Source organism: Pelodiscus sinensis, chromosome 3 (genome assembly GCF_049634645.1).
Source record: "Pelodiscus sinensis isolate JC-2024 chromosome 3, ASM4963464v1, whole genome shotgun sequence".
Classification (NCBI taxonomy): domain Eukaryota; kingdom Metazoa; phylum Chordata; order Testudines; family Trionychidae; genus Pelodiscus; species Pelodiscus sinensis.
This window is the reverse complement of record NC_134713.1, coordinates 155089079-155109762: the sequence shown is the minus strand read 5'-3', so window position 1 is coordinate 155109762 and position 20684 is coordinate 155089079. Positions and strand designations below refer to the sequence as shown.

Below are 20684 nucleotides of genomic sequence, written 5' to 3'. Positions count from 1 at the left end.
CCGGGGCACCCCCTACCTCTCCTACTCTTTCCTCCCCTCCCCCACCTTCCCGCCCGGGTTTTAAACTCACTGCGGGGTGACTTGCTGCATCCCTGTCGCCTTTTCTGTGGGGTCCTAAGCCCTGCTGGTTTTGACCACGCAGCCGCGCAAACCCAGTATGGCTCCTGTTCCCCAGAGGGCCAAAGTGGCACTCCTTCTAGTGCGTGGGCTTGCGCCCCTGCACCACGGCCCTTTGAAACATTAGGGTGTGCCTATGCACACCCGGCACATCCCGTGTGCACGCCTATGAGGCAGGGGAAGCCCCACCCAGCTACCCATGACCAGCCAGCTGGGGAAACCCAGCCGCTGGCTGCAAGCAGGGGGCAGAAGAGAGGGAGCAAGGCATTTGGCTAGAGGGGGTCGCAGAGGAACAGCTGGCCAGCTGCGAACCCCGCTGCTTTGCAAGGAGGCAGGGGAAGCTCCGCACAGCTGCCGGTGACCAGCCAGCCGCTCGGGGAAATCGTGTTATTGCGGGGACGGTCGTGTTGTTCGAAAAATGTTCCCTAAAAAAAAATCGTGCTATTGCGAAAACGTGTTAAGCGGGCACATGTTAAGTTTGGAATTACTGTATATATGCCCTCTGGCCTCTATGCCTCATGCTCAGTAGGGTACACTGGAAGATTTGCAGCAGATTCTTGCTAGCTCTTGACTTGCATGTAATGCACAGCACAAGGACATTTACTGCATGCACTGGCCTAAGCTTGACATGTGGGAGGCAAAGGAACACTTGCAGCAGCCAGTTGCATGCAGCACAGGACACACGGGCACAATTACAGCAATTTCTTGTGAGCTCCTGCCCTGCATCCACCACAGGGCACTGAGAGAAAAACGCAGCAGACCTTGTCCAGTGCTGTGATGTATTCAGAGCGGCCGGGCGAGCTAGCACCCGCGCAGAAGCGGGGGCCTCAGCAGATTTTGCATCAGCAGCCCCGGCTTGCGCCTGCCACGCACACCCAGCGCAGGGGAATGCGGACTGGGGCTGAGGGGATGGAAGGCGGCTCGTGCGCCTCACAGGTGCGTGCAGAGGCTTCCCATTGGCAGCTGCCGCAGCCCGGGCTCTGGGGCCGCCCGGCTTCTCCCCCTCCCCGCAGCCAGGTGGGCTGAGCGCGAGCGGCGGCGCGCGCTGCGTGTGTGGCTCAGCCCTTCCCCTCCAGCGGGCGGGGGAGCTGCCGCGGCTGACGGAGGCGGCGGCAGCAGCAGCAGCGGGTCGTGCCCAGCGGGGGGCTCGCCCGGGGGAGGCAGGCGCGGAGGCTCCATGCAGGCGGGCAGCCCTCAGGTAGGAGCGCAGTGCGCACCTGGCTCCGTGCCCCGGGGAAGCCGCGGGAGGCAGCAAACTGCGGAGCGCTGGGAGGGGGCGGCAGGGGGAAGCCGGGGTGGGGAGTTAATGGGGGGCGTGTGGATTCCCCTGGGGCCTGTCTTCAGTACCCCCGGTGGGTGCGGTATTGGTGAGACCAGAGCTCCGTGGCGGGGGTGGCAGACCTGAGCCCCCAGGCGCTGGAAGACTTTATCACGATGGCAAGCCGTGCATTGCATGGAGCGGCGCATGAAGGTGCTTAGGTGCTGGCCTCATTGCGTGGAGGCTGATGCGCTGTTTGGAAAGGGCCCCCTTTCCCAGGGAGCCTTGGCTATTGCAGGGGGAGAGGAGAGTTCAGATTGGCGCAGGTGTGTGGAGTATGGAGGGGGCACATATTAGGAGAGGGAAGAGGTGGCATTTGGGGGAGTTGGTTTTCATGTCAGGGAACAGACTGTGTGCGCGTGGGGGGGGGGGAATGACACAAAGATAATTATAATAATCACTGACTGTTATAGCCTGTCATTGGTATTCACAGTCCTGTCCAGATGGTTAGGTGGCAAGCTGCTTGTCCCAAAGAGGTTTCTGTTGCATGCTGGAGGTGGGAGTGGGATTGCATCCTGGAGAAGAGTGGGCAGAGATTTCATCTGGAGGAAAAGAGAGATGGATGCTCAGCTCTGAAAATCTCTGGGAGATGGCAAGATAAAATTCTCCTTCTGGCTGCAGATTATTGCAAACTGGATGCTCTTTGTGGATAAAAGATGTATCATGGAATGAATGCGAGCAGCGGGGATCCATTCCTAGAGAAGCAGCAGCAGCAGTCCCCATGTCTCCGGAGACTCTTCGTGGTGGTCTTGTGGCTTCAGCTGGCGCTATGCTTTGGCCCTGCACAGATCACTGGCGGTGAGTGACTAACTCATGTGACTGACAGGCAGCAGCAGGGCCCCAGTAAGCTAGCAAGAGAGGCTCTGGCAGACTGCAAGCAAGTGGTTTCCCCAGTGATGAGGTGCTTGGGGGGCTGGGCCCCTTTGCTGTTTTTTAGAGGCTAACTCACTGCTATCTTTGGTCCTCTACTGTTTACATTAAAGCAAGCTACTTGGTATTCAGGCCCCCGTGTGTTTTCCCCATGATTCAAGCACCGGAGACATCCCTAGTTTCTGACCCCATATGCACAAATGGCATTAAGAGAGATCATCCAGAACTCTTCCCCCCCCCATCCTTGCATGAGAGCCTTCCCCTATACATGTGTATACATACAGGGATGCTGAGATGCAAGAATCCTTTGCTCTTCTCTTGCCCCCAATGCAGACATGTTGACAGCACTGACTCCTATATGCACATGTAGAAATCCTCTGCTCACCATCCCTCCAGACACATGCACAGAGAGGGGTTGCCAGGAGAGATTCCCCCCTTATTCCAAAAACCTGTGCGCGCAAAGGGGTACTAATAGCAGAAAATCTCCCATGTCTCTCCTTCTGCCATCCTTCCCCCCTTTGTATACATAGATGAGAGAAGTGAACCCCTCTAGCCATTCCCACTCTAGTATGCAGATGTTGATATGGCGACAAATACTCTTGCATGCTAGTGATGATGGGAAACAGCTTTGCCCAAATGCTGGCTAGAGAGAAGCAAGTGGTAATAAATATTTCCAGCATAACCAGACCTGAATTTTTATTTAAAAACAATGTCACGATTTAATAACGAACAGCAAGTTTCCAATTCTGTCAGCTTTTTTCCCATTCTTAAACCTGGTCTGTGCATTTGGGGAAGCACACCTTTTCAATGTTTTGGGAGAGGAGGAAGCAAGTAATATTGTGCTGAAGAAAGAGACATTAAAATTCAGTTCCATTGCCTCCACTTTGAAAAAGGACCATTCCATGTTTGTCCTTTCTATGATTTTAATTACAATTTTTAAACCTTTTTATTTTATTGAGGCATTTTAAGCAGATACATTTACTTACCAAATTGTTTGAAACTGATTCCCTAATTAGGTCTGGACTGCAGAAAAAGTCTTCAAATAAACTGCTGTGCTGCAAAATGCATTTAGTTGGAATAACATTAGCAACTTCAAAGGATTTCCACTCTAAGATGGTGTTATATTCTTGGGGACAGGGAAAGAGGAATAAGCTGTTTTATGATTGGATCTCATAATTATTTCCTGGGTTTCAGTCTAAGAGTAATTTCGGTTACTTTTCATGCCTCTGAATTATGTCAAGTGGTTTAAACTTTGTTGTTTGCAGTTAGGTTCCTAAATCTACTGTTAAGGACTGAAATAGAAGTGGGGTGAGTACGTGCTGTTCCAATTGTCTTAAAAAACTTCCTGATTTTTCGGAAGTGTGTTTTAGACTCCTAACAATGGGTTTAGGACCCTAATTTAGCTATCCAAGTTGAAACATTTTGGCCTGAGATAATAGCATAAGAAGAAAGTCAAGCAACTCCCACACTGACATACTTTCTGTCATTAATTGTGTAGTCTATTTGTATGTTGATTTATCTTTTTCTCCTCTCAAGAATGATTCTATTTTAAAGTAGAAATCCTTTGAAGTTGCTAACATTCTAGTTAAGTTCACTTTGCCATTCATACCCCCTGTTCTGTAAGAGATCCTATACTCTTGGAAGTGCTGCCTTTCTGATGAGATTTAAAAAAATTAATTAGTGTGGTCTATGTCCTGGCTAACTCTTAAAGTGACTAATTACATTCTGCCCACCTATGTTTCTTTTTCCAGTTTCAGTTGGACAGGCCAACACTCACAAAAAAAAGAATGCCCCATGGATCCACCTTCTGTTCCAAACTTCATCTCCTACCGCTTAATTGTTGATTAATGGAAGGAGCTTTGTAAACCTCAGGTTTTGAGCCTCTGAGATACTGTATTGTTTTACTACCTGTGCTGAAGTCTTGTGTGGTGGTGGATGTTAGTAAACAGCTGCTGTGTTTCACTTAATTAGTGAAACCTGATAGTGTTTCTGTTTCAAGCTACATTTGTAAAGCACTTTGGGATCTGTCAGGATGAAAAGTTCAGAGGAATTATACGAATCCAGTATATTGTTTCTTACTAGGAGAGCTTTTGTTATAGACCAGTTTAAAGCAAAGAGAAATGATTGTCCTGATCCCAGTGAAACTTAATGCATTAAATCAGTGACTCTCAAACTGTGTGTTGGGATCTCAAAATGGGGCACAACTTCATTAAAATGGAGCTGCACAGCTACGGTCTGGGGCTGAAGCTTAAGTCCTGAGTTGAAGGACTTAGGTTACAGGTCCTGTCACTTGGGGCTCAAGTCCTCAGGCTTTGTCCCTGCCCCTTCCTTCCCTTGGTGGTGGAGCTCGGACAGGTTCAGGCTTCGATTCCCTCTGTAGTAATCTTTTGTTGTCAGGCGGAGGTCGTGGTGCAGTGGAGTTTGAGAACCCCAGCATTAAATAACAGTTTGATTAAAAGAGCCAGTGAAACATATTGATTGCATTTCTAAGCAGTATTATTTTCTAATGCATTATATTGAGCAGTACTGTATATACCCTGTTAAAGGAACACATCTTTCATGTAGTAGAATACATATGCTTGTTTTTCTGAAGGGTGAAAGTGGTGAGACAATAATTTAAAGAAGGGAACTGTTAGCCAGGGCTCAGTATCCCTATTTTCCACTCTGCCATGCTCTTTGGCAAGCCACTTTGGCTACTTATTTTGGATGCTTTAGTTTGACATGGTGGTGTTATATTTTTTTAGAACTGCTGAACACCTATTTGACTTTAGTTGGAGTTGTGATTGCTCAGCACTTTTGAAAATCTGGCTTCTGTAGTACTCATAAGTTATGTAGCCATATATTAGGGCATACAAAATCTGTGAATACTGTTGAAAATTTGGCCATTAACCTCATTATATCTTTTACTGTCAGTAAAACAGTATCCTCACCCTGGTGGGTGTAGAAGCGTATCTGATACAGGTTGACCCACTCTAGCCCCAGCATCCTCGGGATTGACCAGTGCCAAACCAGCAAATTTGTCAAACCACAAGAGATCAATATAGTCTAGCAGCCTTACTGGGCTCTTTGGAGACATGTAGGGGTAAATTAGAGCTGAACAATAGCACAGAACACTGAGAATGAGGACTGTGGCTGTAAACAAACTTTATGGGACCATGAGAAACTTGGCCACACCATAAGTGGACAACTAAAATCATGTTGGACCATTCATGTTGCTGGACCAGAGAGTGCCGCACTAGAGAGAGTCAACCTGTAGTTTGTAAAGAGTTCTGATGGTTTTTTTAATTAAAGATGCTATGTAAGTGAAAACTATTATTATAATTGTTGTTTGTATATTTCAGCAGTAGTTCATCGTTAGCAACATCAATGTGTTATAAGACAAAAATAAAAATTAATATGTTGAAAAAGGGCAAAATGATAGTATTAAATTTTGCTATGGAGCAGTTAGTTCACTGTTTTCATTGATAGGATGAAAATACATTCTTCCTTTTCTTACCTGAAGGCAGAATTTGTCCCAAAGTAATAATCTTGTCATGGCTTGTATAGTCCCTTCTATTTGATATTTGACTGTTCAATAAACTGTATTGATTGCAAGGTCCTTCCAGTTCACCCCAAATCAATATTATTTATAACGCTTCTTTTTTTTCTTGTCAGTAATTTTATAGAGAATAAATCTGCCTGTAGTATTTTTATTCTCTCAAAAGTGGTTCCTGGAAGATCCTTCAGAAATTTCACTCAACAAGTGAAATCAAAAGAACAAACTGTTCAAAGCTCAGTAGGCCTAATTCCTCCCTTATGTATGAAACTACATTCACTCCAAAGATGAATTAAACCTGCTTGATATTAGCTTGGGACTTTCTTCTAGTCACCTGGTATCTTTGCTCATCTTGGGCTTTTTACTGTTAGTCCATAATGAAGAAAAAGTGTTTTTAATAATGGAAATTACCAATGTGAAGACCTTCTGTGACACAAAACATATAGCTAGTGCTCAAGGCAAGATATTTATTGCTCCTAAGCAATTTAAAGAGTTCATGGCTCAACATGTATCACTATAATGGGATATTAAAATATAGATATTTTCCAAACATTGCAGATCTCTGCAAGCATGTTGAATTTTTTCCAGGAATTCTGAATTTCCTGATGACTAGGCAAAGAATTCACCATGTGAAGATTTATTTCAGTTTCTGTGTTTAGATGTGAGTTCTGGATTTTTCTGCTGTAATAGAGACACTTGAGCTGATTTCTCTTTTGTTTTGTTCTGTTGGTGGGATCAGTAGTATTTCAGGTCCTTAGGAATGCCTTTTTTGACAGCCCTTTGAGGAAGCTCACTACTAAGGTTTGATGGAGTATTTTGATACATTTGAATCAATGTCAACTTCTTTGGTTTTTAATGGTTGGTTCAGATTATATTTTCTCTGCTCACAAGTAGTCCCATGGTATACAAATAATTCCCACTACCTTCAGAGGGAGTACATAAGATGTTTAAGATACTATTTGTTGTGATAAAGGGTGTTGCATTCTGGCTTTTTGTAAGTTACTCAAATATGCTTTGAAATCTGTTGGAACCATGAAAAACAGTAGTTTTGCTTGTAAATATAGGCTGAATTTTTATTGCAGTGTAGTTTTCTTGTGTTGCAGCCTAGACTGTGCTTGGTTCTGGATTTGATGATTCTGTAAGAAACCTTTCCCCAAGTTGCCAAGCAAAGTAAAACTGTTCAATCTGGATAAGTAAAATCCTTTGCATGCAGATGACTTGTGTTCACACTAGTGATATGCATCACCTTGTTTTGACAACCTGCTATCTGTCTTTGGTGGGTTTTAGGGACATAAAACTTTTTAAATAGGTGCATGCAGACTCTTAGATCTTATAAAGAACAGTATTTTCTGAACAGACTCCTTTTGACTGACATCCTAATAAATATATCTGTAGCCGGCATATTTTGCTTCTTCTCTTTCAGTGTGACTGCCTAAATTGACAAGAAAAACAGACTCTTAGTTAGGGATGTGAACAACTAGTCGATTAATCGTTTCCCTCCTTGCTGCCTCTATCAGAAAGAGGCAGCAAGGTGGGGGCAAAGAGAAGGGGATGCTTCAAAGCAGTATCATCTCATGGAGCCAGGGGCTAGCTGGGATTCCCAGACTGCGTGTGGCGTTTCAAAGCGGTGGCGCTGCATGGAGCCCGGGGTCCTGCTGACCCTGGGCTCCATACAGCATTGCTGCTTTGAAATGCTGCAGAGAGCATGGCGCTAGCGGGGGACTGCTTGAGTCCCCCACTGGCCCCTTCCTCCCTGCAGTGCTTTCACCTTTGAAACCCCTGGGGCTGTTGCTATGCTTCAAAGGTGGAGGTACCTTTATCGACTAATCAAATAGTCGATGCAAGTTAATCTAAATTTAACATCTCTACTCTTAATATATAACTGAGTTTGGTGAAATCAGTTAGCTTTACAGTACAGATTGTACCACTTTATCCAGGACTCTCTGGTCCTGCAACATCTATGGTCTGGCAGGATCACAGATGATCCTGGACCACAGAGTCCAGATATAGGGCGGTTTGGCCACAGTGAGAAATGTAGCCACGGGGGCTGGCAACTCAGCCAGGAGCCCTGTGTTGGAGGGGGGAGCAGGCACTGCAGTGGGGCGATCTGGCCCTAGCAGCTGGGCAGTAGCAGGGGGCTCCCAGGAGGTAGCCAGGGAGCTATGATCTCAGCTGAGTAGCTCTCACCCCCGCTGCGCAGCAATGGCCCCAGTGGCAGCCAGGAAGCTCTGGCCCCAGATGTGCAGATCTGGTGGCGGAGCTCTGGCATCTGCCAGGGAGCTCTGACCCCAGCTGTGCAGCTCCGGCCTTGGTAGCACCGGGGCCAGTGGGAGCTGACGAGCTCCAGCCCAGGGAGTGATGGCTAACCAGGCAGCAGTAGGGCAGGCTAGAGCCCTAGTGTGTGTTTGTGGGGTACGTGTTAGTATGGGCCAGGAGGGGAGAGACCTCCCCTGGTCCAGCAGATCCCCTTGATTGGGACTGGTCAGGTCCCCAGGGTGCTGGACCAAGGGGGTCCAACCTGTATTAGCCTTAACTTGCTACTTTGGAAGAGCTTGTTTGGGCATTGTCATGTCTTTTAATGTGTCTGTGGTGTAGCCTTGGTATAGTTTCCTTTTATATACCTGCTGGTGTATGTTCTAAATTCATTTCATTGAGTAATTCTAATTAAAATGGCAAGTAGTAGAATATACCTTGATATGACAGCTGATAGTTTGCTTAGTGGCGTGTCCACCCATATCCTTGTGAGGTGTGGACATATTTGATAAAAATATTTAATTTAGCGCTTCTTTCTTCAAAGTCCCTCAGTACTTTACGAGGAGGAGGTTGATCTTGTTGCTGATGCATGGGAATAGGAATTAAGATCTGAATTCTGTTCCCAGCTTTGCTCCAGACTTGCACTATAACCTTTGGCAAGCTACTTCACATCTTTACAGAATGGTCCAAATTTGTGTGCCTGCTTTCTCTGCCATGAAGATTGGTAGTAATGAAAAAATGAACACTGCGTGACTGGAATGTAAAGTATGATGATGATGATGATTATCCTTCACCCCATGTGAGTAGAATTTTGCAAAGGTGATTTGATTTTTCTCTGCACAGTTTCCTCATTTGTAAAATGGGCATAATAATCTTTCACACAGAAATGTTGTGAGGTACCCGGAGAGCCTCATATGGCAAATGCTGTGAAGCAAAAAGTATTTATTACATAAAATAAAAGATTAATCTTTTAACCTTGATTGTTTGCCTTAAAGGTCAGTCAGTAAAGATCCCTAAGGAAGGTAGAAAGATTTCATCTCTTTTGATTTCTGAAGCTTTTCTGAGGGATATTTCTCTCTCTAGGGCTTTGATCACACATTGAATTTTTTCAAGTATCTGCCACCTCTGACTCTGATAGCCCTTTTGTTCCTTGTAACAAAATAAATCTTGCTGGAAACCATGACTGTTACACCCTTACAACTCTACTTATGTAAAAAATGTAATGGGCGTTTTTTGGTAGGACCCCAGGGAGAAGAATATGACCCCAATTCAGAACTGATGTAAGCAAATGCAACACCCATGAAAGATTCTGAGCCAAGTTCAGTGCTGAATATTATGTATTACATGTAAATTGGCCAGAAAAGGGACTGTAAAGGGAAAAGTGGTATAACTTGCACAAATGTATTGTTCAGTACACTATTTTTTATGCACAACTTACATGCGGAGAAAGCTAAAGATGTATGCATTGCAGGAAATCCAGCAAAAAACAATGTAAGATAAAGTAGCCTGCCTACTTCATTTCACTTCTTCCTTGCCATGGTACAAATCCTTCACTATGTTAATTACACTTGGTTTTAGGGATGTTAGGAAGAGTGTAATCTGGTAACCATGTAGCCAACAAAAATTGTAACTGCTGCAGCTCTGCATTGAAAGGAGCTTGGAAGCCAGTGGACAGGCAGACAAGCTCAGTCCCGGCTCAAGCCCAAAATACTTTAAATGCAGAGTTGCAGTGGGGGTAGCTGACGGGACTCGGCATGAGCTGGGACTGAGCCAGCCTGCCTGTGTGCCGTCTCCCAAAATACTTTAAATGCAGAGCTGGCGGGTGGGGGGAAGAGTTGCATGTAGCCAGTAGTGTTGACCAATAAGCACCCGCTTATCGGTTAATCATTTAACTGGATACACTGTTACATCCCTACTTGGTTTACACACTCACTGAATGTATGCAGTGTTGTAGCCATGTTGGTCCCACAGTATTAGACATACCATGCCCATCTTGTATCTTGGGAGAGTCACGCTTACATAGGACCACTTGATGTCAAATTGGAACAAATTGCAGTACTGACACTTAAAATTTATTTATGCTATTTTTCCATCCATCTTACATCATTGCTTATGTTGATGCTAAATTTGGACTTCTGTATTTTCAGAAGGGGTTCTGATGCCTTTCCCTAAACAGCTGGTCTGGTCTTATGATTAGTTTAAATTGGGGCATTTATTTTCCCGTTTTGAAAACATTAGAACAATTTGTCAATACCATCTGTGCCCACCAAGCACATGCTGACAAAATGTGTCAGACATATTTTTTGACGCCTGAAGAGTGACCCTTGAATCACTTTTTTTCCTTTATTTAGTCATATCTTTTTAATGAAATAGTGTCCATATTGGATTGCTTGTGTGCTTATTATTTAGGAATTTATATCAAGTTTCCACTCTGTGAGGAATTTTAAGATTTTTATTAAGAACATTTTTCTGTTGCACAGTTCTTTCTATTATCAACATTATGGCCTTAGAAAGGTAATATGTGGAGCTGGTCTGCTAGGATCACTATCACATTGCTAAGAGCATCAAATTAAAAGAAAAGATTAAGGTTTTTAAACTGGCTCCTCTCGTGGACCAGCTCCCGCCTGGCACCCTGCGCTGCTGCCTCTGATACAGAGGCAGCAGCGTAGAGTGGCAGGGGGCTCCTTGGTAGTGGGGCTGGAGCACCCTGACTGCTGGACCCACCTTGGGGACAATAGAATAGTTGAGTAACCAATAAGAATTCATTAGGTTAGTCAACTAGTCAATTAACTAATATTTAACATCCCTATGATGGGCCCCAATTTAGTGTGGACAGGCATTGACAAAAGGGTGGGGCAGAAGCCATTGTGGCCACCTCTCCCCACCTCCAGTGCCCTAGGGGAGCTATAGATGATCTGGCCAAGGACCCTAGAAAATTGGGGTGGGGGTGTGAAGAGAACCGAATCTTCACATGTGCTGTCTCCCCTCCCAGTACTCCAGCTGGGAAGTGGGGTTGGGGTCTTGCCCAAATCTGCCCAGCACTACTCCTGGGGTGTGAGTTGGGGCAGTGGGATTTACCCAGCTCCAGTGGGGGGTGGTCAAGGTACTGGGCCTTGCCCCACTCTGCCCACCTGATGCTGCTGCCAGCGAGTGGGGTCGGGCCGCAGGGGCTTGCCCCCCTCTAGTGCTCCAGCTGAGGAGTGGGGGTTGTGGGCTTGCAAGCACCATTCCCAATCCTGCTCTGCGGCTGGAGCATCTGCTGAGCAGAATGGGCAAAGCCCTATGCCCCGACCCTGAACCTAGGCAGGAGCATTGGATTGGCAGAACAGGGCAACCCCTGCGGCGTGACCCCCTCTGTCTGGCTGGGGCTGGGCAAGCCCCTGTGCCCCAACCCTGCTCCCCTGCAAGAGCCCCAGACTGGCTGAATAGGGCAGGCACTGGGGTAGGAGTGGGCGGGTCATGACCTACTCAGGCCTGCCTGTGGCTACACCACTGGTTTAGCAGCGGAAAGGAGAGTCAGTCCTGTGTGACCAGCCAGCTGTCTGTAAGCCATGGTAAGAAAATCACTGTTTAGTTGTTACCACTCTTCTCATTGTTTTGATATCAGTGGAAGTTCAATGGCTGCACTCAGAAACTTCTTCCCTTTCTAAAACTGCTTTCCTCCTGCAAATAATGCCAACCTGTGTTTTTTGCAGAAGGGAAAGAAACTGAAGAAACAGCTACATTACATTACTTGCTGTTGCACTTGTTCACACCAGATGGCTATGCTGTTGTCATATTCTCCTATGTTAGGTAACATCCCACTCTAGCCAAGAAGGGGTAAATAAGTTTCTCTGCGCACAGACAGCTGATGCCTATTTCACCTGAAAAAAGGTGGCTATTTAAAAAGCAGGAGCTGAACACAGTGATAACTGCTGACCTGGAAACTTTGTTGAAGGTCGTCTGCAGCCTGGAGTCTCTGAATAAATGGAGGAATCTCCTTTATATTGTTTTCACTTTCTTTAAAACCTTGGACACTCAGGGTATGTCTACACTACCCTCCTAGTTCGAACTAGGAGGGTAATGTAGGCATACCTCACTTGCAAATGAAGCCCGGGATTTGAATTTCCCGGGCTTCATTTGCATAAGCGGGGAGCCGCCATTTTTAAAACCCCGCTGGTTCGAACCTCGTGCAGCGCGGCTACACGGGGCTCGAACTAGGATTCCTATTCCGAACTACCAGTACACCTCGTTCCACCGGTGTACCGGTAGTTCGGAATAGGAATCCTAGTTCGAACTACCTAGTTCGAGCCCCGTGTAGCCGCGCTGCACGGGGTTCGAACCAGTGGGGTTTTAAAAATGGCAGCTCCCTGCTTATGCAAATGAAGCCCGGGAAATTCAAATCCCGGGCTTCATTTGCAAGTGCGGTATGCCTACATTACCCCGCTAGTTCGAACTAGAGGGGTAGTGTAGACATACCCTCAGTCTGGGCCTCACAAAGGGTTAGAGAATTTAGTCCATTTGCCTTGTAATCGTAATGGGGCAAACCCTGATTGTTTGTGGACTACCAGACTCTTATACTTTGCCCTTATTACTGGGACTGCTTGAATGACTGTAAGAACCAGGGGAACTGCCTCCTTGAGATGTGTTGCTGAAAGAACATAAACTTGTGGCAGACTGGCTCTAGCGACTACTCACAATCAGGTAAATGCTTCTGGGACAAAAGAGGTGCCTCCTTTGCACTGATGCACAGCCTCTGACATCTCCATTGCACTCTGAATTTTGAGGTGGGAGGGCGGGTAGGAGTACCATAGTTGAAGTTGCGTACGAGTTTCTGTTTAAAGCCAAAAATTCCATTTTGGGGGGGAAAAAACCCTACAAAAAAGAGTCAGATGAATTTGGAAACTGGGAAAAGAGGACAAGCGCTATAGAGGACTGGGGAAGTGAAGGTTAGGTCATCTTGAAATACTGTACCCCAGCAGTGAGTTGTTTACAAAGATGATAAATTATTCTATTGCTGTTTTGCACACATACATTGGGGGGGGGGGGGGGAGAGGCAGATGCAGAGACACAGGAAGTTGGATTCCCCTTGCTGAGATATCAAAGAAAGAACTGAAAAGAAGCCCTTTGAAATCTAAAAAAAGTTAGACCTTGTTTTTGGAATTATCATGGTTAAAACTCAGTGTTGGGGAGATTGGTGTCTGCCCAAGGTAGTGCACTAAGATCTCCAGCGTATGCGGGAGGGGGGGGAGATTGTGTATCCTTCGCCACAGCTACAAAAGAGACAGATTGGCTTTTCTAGGTCAGGCATCTGGCAGAGATTCTTCAAGGCAGAGCCAGGAGTGGAGCCAGGTCCCATGTATACCACAGCCAACCCTTATCCCTGTAGGCTGGTACCTCTCAGCCAAGTATGCAAATTTGGCCTTATTTTCTGTTGTACCTGTATACTCAGCTCTGAGAGGCACTGTGAGAAACACTGATGAATTTGTATAGTAAATAGTTGCACATTTTCATGTAACAAATTAGGCTGTAGGGCAGGGGAAGAAGGATAGTCCTGTGGTTAAGATAATAGACCTGACCACAGGTGAACTGCTTTTATCTATAGGCAGCCTGTGTGGTCTTGGGCAAGCATCCTTTGCCAGAATTTCTGAAGGTAGCTACTAATTAATGTCCTTGTGCCTTGGCTCCTCCTCTGTAGAAATTGAAGGTTGTGGTGGTTATTACGTTACTAAGTAGGAATGTTTGCATCATGCAGTAGTCTGGAGCTATACAAGAAGTTTATTAGAAAGATGTTTAGAGCATTTTCTAGGTGGAGACAAAATGTGGGGGAATAGCATGTTTGTAATGGGGGTGAAGTCAATGGAACTAATCGCTTGAGTAAATGGTACACAGCATAAGTTTTCAACAGAACTCAAGTTCCGTATCAGACCCTCTGACTCTAAGCATTTCCTGGTAAGGAATGTGTGTGGGTTTTTTTAATCTATGGTTTTAAGTTCTGTATAAATTTACAGTGCAACACCAGTGTTTTTGCAATACTAATTAGTATTCAGGAATCATGCTACCTATGAGCGAAACAGGTATTTTTCTCTGCATCACATCACACACACAAGTGCTACAATATTTTAAAAAAGATACTGTATGAATACCATACTGTTGAGAGAATGCACAAATCACCCACTCCAATAGGAAAATAAATAGTAATTAATTTGGTTGCAAATAAATTGGAGTTATGAGTGCTTTTTAAAATAGCTTAATTGGAACTAATTGCTTTATTAATCTTAAAGATGGTAGCCTGAAAACACAAGGGAAAGTGCAACAAAATGATCAACAGTCGTTATGGGGAAACAAGAAACAAGTGGGAACGCCCAGGTTATTGGCCTTATCTTGCAAAAGGTGCAGAGTCTGTCCCTCTTGTTAAGGGCTAACACTGTCGCAGAAGGTGCTCAGTGTTAGAAACTTGCCCACTCCCCCTCTCGAAGGACACTAACTGTCTACACTACAATTTTATCGCCCCCTAGCCTGAGCCCCTCGAGCCAGAGTCAACTGTCATCTGTCATGGGCTAGTCACAGGTGTTTTATTGCAATGTCGACATTATGCTATGGCACGCTCCCAGAGTTGTGGTACTCTCCAGTGCTGTTGTCTTTGAACCAGCCCTTCTGAGCTTCTAGTAGTTTATATGTACTACTTCAGAGTCCACCTGGATGTGGGCACTCTGAGCTTTGGATTAACCCCTTCAGGGACAACAATATCAGGCAAGCATGGAACACAGACTTAGCAACGCAATTGCTTAAAAGCACAGGGGGTTTTATTCTTGAAACCCTTGAGAGATACAGATCTTTAGAAAACAACACACTCCTGAATGTGCAGCCTTTTAGTCTGATCTCACCCTCCTTGTAATCCCTGGGTTTTGTCAGGGTTCATAGGCTAGATGGCCCTTGTACCAGCCTTTTCTTTCCTTAGCCTGAGCTTCTTGCATGTGAGGGTGGTCTGGCTGCCTGCTCAGAGATTCACTTTTAAAAACAATCCCATTTTGCCAATGGGCTTCAGCCGGGGGAATTCCAGACTTCATCCTCCCCTGCCCCTGGGGTAGGGAGTTATATAAAAATCAGTGGCCCATTGTTCCACAAGAGGAGAGTCAGTCATCCTTAATGATCTTTGATGGCTTTCTCATTGTCAGCCTTTTCCAAGGTGATCTACATCCCTGCATGAGCAGGACAATATTCAGAAGAAACTGTCTGTAACGGTCTGGCTGATTTTTTTAGTACAAATTGGATATCTTATTCCAACATGGAGGTTACAATCCACAGTGCCAGTTACAGTCCCAATGAATGTTACAGTCAACAATGGTATTCACAAAACAAAATGGGGTTCATGGTTTGACACACAGACCCCTATTTCCAATCTGTTACACTCAGAGGAGCTAAATACATGAGAAGGATGTGGAGAAAGGCAGACTATATGTGTGTGTTCTTATGCACATATGCAAGTACACATTAGTCTTAATCTTATGGGCTCTCAGATGCAACCACACTTGCCATGACAGTAAAAAAAGAAGCAATGTGGAAATTGGAAGAAATGTGCTGCTCTCATTAGCAGTCATTTCTGGGTTATCTTCCAGTAAATGAAGCTGCTTTAGTAAGGTTAAGGAAGGGGAAGAAGAGGGAAGAAGCAGAGTGGTGATGTATGGGCATTGTGTTCAACATTTCTGTTTGGGTGCCAGAAACATCTGTGTGGGTGATGGAGAGGAGTACTGGCTTGGTGTATTCAGTTTTCATTTCATTTTTATGTAATATACAGCACTTTATTTCCTCAAAGCGATTCCAAATGGAAGGTACATAGATAAATTGGGTTATCTGAGGAAAGAGGGATGTTGTTACAAATAGGCTGAAAAAGATCTATTTACAGCAGTCTTGATTTAATGGGAAATATCTGCTTGGATGCTATTGATCCATGTAGTTTCCAAAACCAGGTTCTGTGTGTGTGTGTGTGTGTGTGTGTGTGTGTGTGTGTGTGTGTGTGTGTGTGTAACCTATTCTTTAAATCAGCTTCTGTGCCTAATGACTGGAAGATAACTAATGTGACACCAGTATTTAAAAATGGCTCTAGAGGCGATCCTGGCAATTACAGACCAGTAAGTCTAATGTCAGTACCAGGTGAATTAGTTGAAACGATAGTAAAGAATAAAATTGTCAGATACATAGGTGAACAGAATTTATTGAGGGAAGATCAACATGGTTTCTGTAAAGGGAAATCATGCCTTACTAATCTAGAGTTCTTTGAGAGGGTCAGCAAACATGTGAACAAGAGGGATCCAGTGGATATAGTAGGGTATGTCTACACTACAATGTTAGTTCGAACTAACGGCCGTTAGTTCGAACTAACATTCATAGCTGCTACACTAGCGCTCCGCTAGTTCGAATTTGAATTGAACTAGCGGAGCGCTTAGTTCGAACTAGGAAAACCTCATTTTACGAGGATTAAGCCTAGTTCGAACTTACTAGTTCGAATTAAGGGGTGTGTAGCCCCTTAATTCGAACTAGTGGGAGGCTAGCCCTCCCCAGGTTTCCCTGGTGGCCACTCTGGCCAACACCAGGGAAACTCTATGCCCCCCTCCCGGCCCCGGACCCCTTAAAGGGGCACGGGCTGGCTACGGTGCCCGTGCCAGGTGCAAGCCTGCCAGCACTCAGCCAGCAGACCCTGCACCTGGCACGGCACAGAGCCACCCACCCGATGTCCCCCAGCCCACCCCCTCTTCCCGGGACCAGGCTGGCGGCTCCCGGGAGCTTGCCCTGGACCGCAAGAGGCGGGCACCTTCCTGGGCTAGTGCGGACATCGTGGACCTTGTCCACGATCTCCGCACTAGGCACAGGAAAGTGACCGTCTAGGGCAGGAGAGCTGCCAGCCTGGCCACCCAGGAGCAGGTGTGCATGAAAATCAAGGGGGTCCACTGAGACCCCCGACCCTGAGCCCTGAGCTTACAATGGCCATCCTGGGTCAGACCAAAGGTCCATCTAGCCCAGTAGCCTGTCTGCCGACAGCGGCCAACCCTAGGGACCCTGGAGGGGATGGACCGAAGACAGTGACCAAGCCATTTGTCTCGTGCCATCCCTCTCCAGCCTTCCACAAACTTTGGGCAGGGACACCACTCCTACCCCCTGGCTAAGACTACTCCATGGACCCAACCTCCATGTCTTGATCTCACTTCCCTTTAAACTCTGTTCTAGTTGTAGCCTTCACAGCCTCCTGCAGCAAGGAGTTCCACAGGTTGACTCTTTGCTTTGTGAAGAAGAACAACTTTCTGTTACTAGTTTGAAGCCTGCTACCCATTCCTTTCCTTTGGTGTCCTCTAGTCCTTCTTTATGGGAACTCATGAAGAACTTTTCTGAATGCATCCTCTCCACCTAACCCCTGCTTTTAGAGACCTCTCTCCTGTCCCCGCTCCATCTCCTCTTTTCTAAGCTGAACAGTTCCAGTCTCTGTAGCCTCTCTTCATCTGGGACCTGTTCCCAACCCCTGATCATGTTAGTTGCCCTCCCCTCTCCCAGCCTTTCTCTTCCCCTCTCCCACCTCCTTTTCCCAGTCTCCCCCAGTTTTGTTCAATAAAGACAGAGTCAATGTTGGAAGAAACGTTATCTTTATTTTGTACATCAATAAGAAGGGGGGCTAGGGAAGGGTAAGTGGAAGGAGGTGAGGGAGGAATGGGGTACGAGCCCCCGATGGGGAGGACTGGGCTGGCTCTGCGGGCTTCTGGGGGTGGAAGCTCTCCTGCAATCCCCCAATTGCCCCCTCTCTCCAGATGGCAGCCTGCGGCAAGTGCAGCCGGGCTGATGGCCGAGTGCTGTGATGTGCCCAGTGTGGGTACTCCGGGCAATCCAAGCCAGGACTGCTTTGCAAGCGGGGCACCCCTGAGAACTGTCTGTCCGGGGTGGGGGTCGGGACCCTTTAAGCGCAGCCCTCGGCTAGCCTGAGACAGCATCTCTACGCTCCAAGTCCTCCTCTGATGCCCTGCCGGCACTGCTTCCGGCCATCCTTAACCCCGGTTCAGGGTCCACTTAATGTGGACATGCTAGTTCGAATTAGCAAAACGCTAATTTGAACTAGTTTTTTAGTCTGGATCCGTTAGTTTGAATTAGCTTAGTTCGTATTAACTAATTCGAACTAAGTTAGTTCGAATTAACGTTGTAGTGTAGACATACCCATGGAGACTAATTTAGCTACAACTACTCAACAGAGAGATCTTGGAGTCATTGTGCATAGTTCTCTGAAAACATCCACTCAGTGTGCAGTGGCAGTCAAAAAAGCAAATAGAATGTTAGGAATAATTAAAGGGATAGAGATTAAGACAGAAAATATCTTATTGCCTCTATATAAAGACATGGTACGCCTACATCTTGAACACTGCATACAGATATTGTTTCCTTATCTCAAAAAAGATACAGGCAGTCCCCGGGTTACGTACAAGATAGGGACTGTAGGTTTGTTCTTAAGTTGAATTTGTATGTAAGTCGGAACTGGTACATATTGTAGGGGAAACTCTAGCCAAACATTTCTCCAGAGCTCAGTTTTATTCTCCCACACCTCACTTCCCTCAGTCCTTTATTCTCAAGCTGAGGTGTCTGCTGAGAAAAGTCGCTCCGTGTCTCCCTGGTCTGCTGGGCGGGGAGGGAGAGGGCGCTAGCTTCGCGTCTCCCTGGTCTGCTGGGGGGAAGCAGCTAGTGCGGGGTTGCCTCACCCTGTTTGTAAGTAGGGATCCGATGTAAGTCGGATCCATGTAACCCGGGGACTGCCTGTATATTGGTATTGGAAAAGTTTCAGAAAAGGGCAACAAAAATGATTAGAGGTTTGGAACGGGTCCCATATGAAGAGAGATTAAAAAGATTTGGACTTTTCAGCTTAGAAAAGAGGAGACTATGGGGGATATGATAGAGGTCTATAAAATCATGACCAGTGTGGAAAAAGTGAATAAGGAAAAGTTATTTACTTATTCCCACAATATAAGAACTAGGAGTCACCAAATGAAATTAATAAGCAGCAGGTTTAAAACAAACAAAAGGAAGTTTTTCTTCACTCAGTGCACAGTTAACCTGGGGAACTCCTTGCCAGAGGATGTGGTGAGGACTGTGACTTAAACAGGGATCAAAAAAGAGCTAGATAGTCATTGATGGACCTAACCTCCATGAATCTGTTAGCCAGGGTGGGTAGGAAAGGTGTCCCTAGCTTTTGTTTGTCTGGAAATGGATGTCAGGAGAGGGATCATGTGAGGATTACCTGTTGTGTTCCTTCCCTCTGGGGCATGTGGTATTGGCCACTGTCGACAGACAGGATACTGGGCTAGATGGACCTTTGCTCTGACCCTGTATGGCCATTCTTATCAAGGTTTTACCCCGTTCCAAATGGATTCTCTGGAAAATCCTCTAGATGGATTTCTTTGTTCTATGATGTTAAAAAATATCATCAGTCAGCTTTGGTAGATATCATCTAATAAATGAAGGGGGTATTATTTAAAACATACTTTATAAAAGTAAAATCAGTTTTCAAAATTTTTACACTGTCTTAATAAAGTCAAGAGCACACTGCTCGTTATATAAATTAAATGTCTATTCTGATTGTCCATATTTAGAATAACGTCCTTAAGCATAATGGTCATCTTATACCAAGGAAACTTTAAAGCAGTAGGTGCTAGATGATGTTGCCAAGCCATCTAGCGTCTGATGATTTCATTAAGTGTATAGGATAGTTACTCTCAGTTTAATTGCAGAAGTTATTTGGATGGTGAGGAAAAATAACCTTGCTACTGTCACAAACAATGCATATTATAAAAAAAGTTTGTTCTGTATGTGATGATATTTTTGCTAGCTTTTTATTCAGGTGATTGTGTGGTCACAAGGTTCCTTCTGAAATGCAAAATTAAAGCATTTCAGGCAGCTAAGCCAGAACTTCCTAGATTTAGTAGCACTTCAGTAAATGCTCCAAGTTGTATGTGTTAAACTGAAAAGTGTGTGTGGCTTTCTGTCTCTTTTTTATTTTTGGAAGTTGGGTGTGGGGATTGCCTACTTCTTCATCTTTCCATTCCCCCTGTAAGTTTCTTTTTTCACCCTCAATGGCATACATCACAGCAACCTCCTTCAGGTTGAAAAGGCTAAGATTATAAGAGCTGCTATCATAGCTGAGTTCTTCAAGGGCGAATGTGGATCTTGTGTATTGTCTGCTAAGGCTACCCGATAACACTCAAAGGCTTCATTCTAAGTGTCAAATCTTATCCAAATTGTGAGAGATTTGGCCCTATATGAAGTATTTATATAATAAACCAAGCAGTCTGATCCTCAGCAATCTGATCAGAGTAGAAGGAGATTTACTTGCTTCCCCACTTCATGAAGTGGTAATAAAGCTGTCTTTCTGAGCATATTATTTTGACTTCACATTCCTATCTCAATGTGGTACATCCCTGATTTTTGTAGCATTGTTTTGCAACTTGAACTGTTTCTGTGCAGCAGAATGAAATCTTCCGGTCTGTCCTCTGTGTTGCTTGAATAAACTTGCCTGGTAATGTGAAAGGTCTAATTTCATGAGGAAAGTCAGCCCAAGCCTAGCCAGTTATTTTCAAATGTAAG

At 45.4% G+C, this 20684-nt stretch overlaps 1 protein-coding gene across 6 annotated transcripts in view; it reads left to right on the top strand.

The window, feature by feature from the left end:
* The first annotated feature begins 909 nt into the window (after positions 1-909).
* SUSD4 (sushi domain containing 4) overlaps positions 910-20684 on the top strand; it is a 124429-nt gene continuing 104654 nt past the window's right edge. The window contains exons 1-2 of one of the 6 annotated variants that reach the window (XM_075925257.1): positions 910-1053; positions 2057-2233. In XM_075925257.1, the coding sequence (XP_075781372.1) occupies positions 2092-2233 (142 nt within the window). In that variant the 5' untranslated portion in view covers positions 910-1053; positions 2057-2091. The other 5 variants (XM_075925264.1, XM_075925261.1, XM_075925256.1 and 2 more) reach the window with 5 other exon arrangements.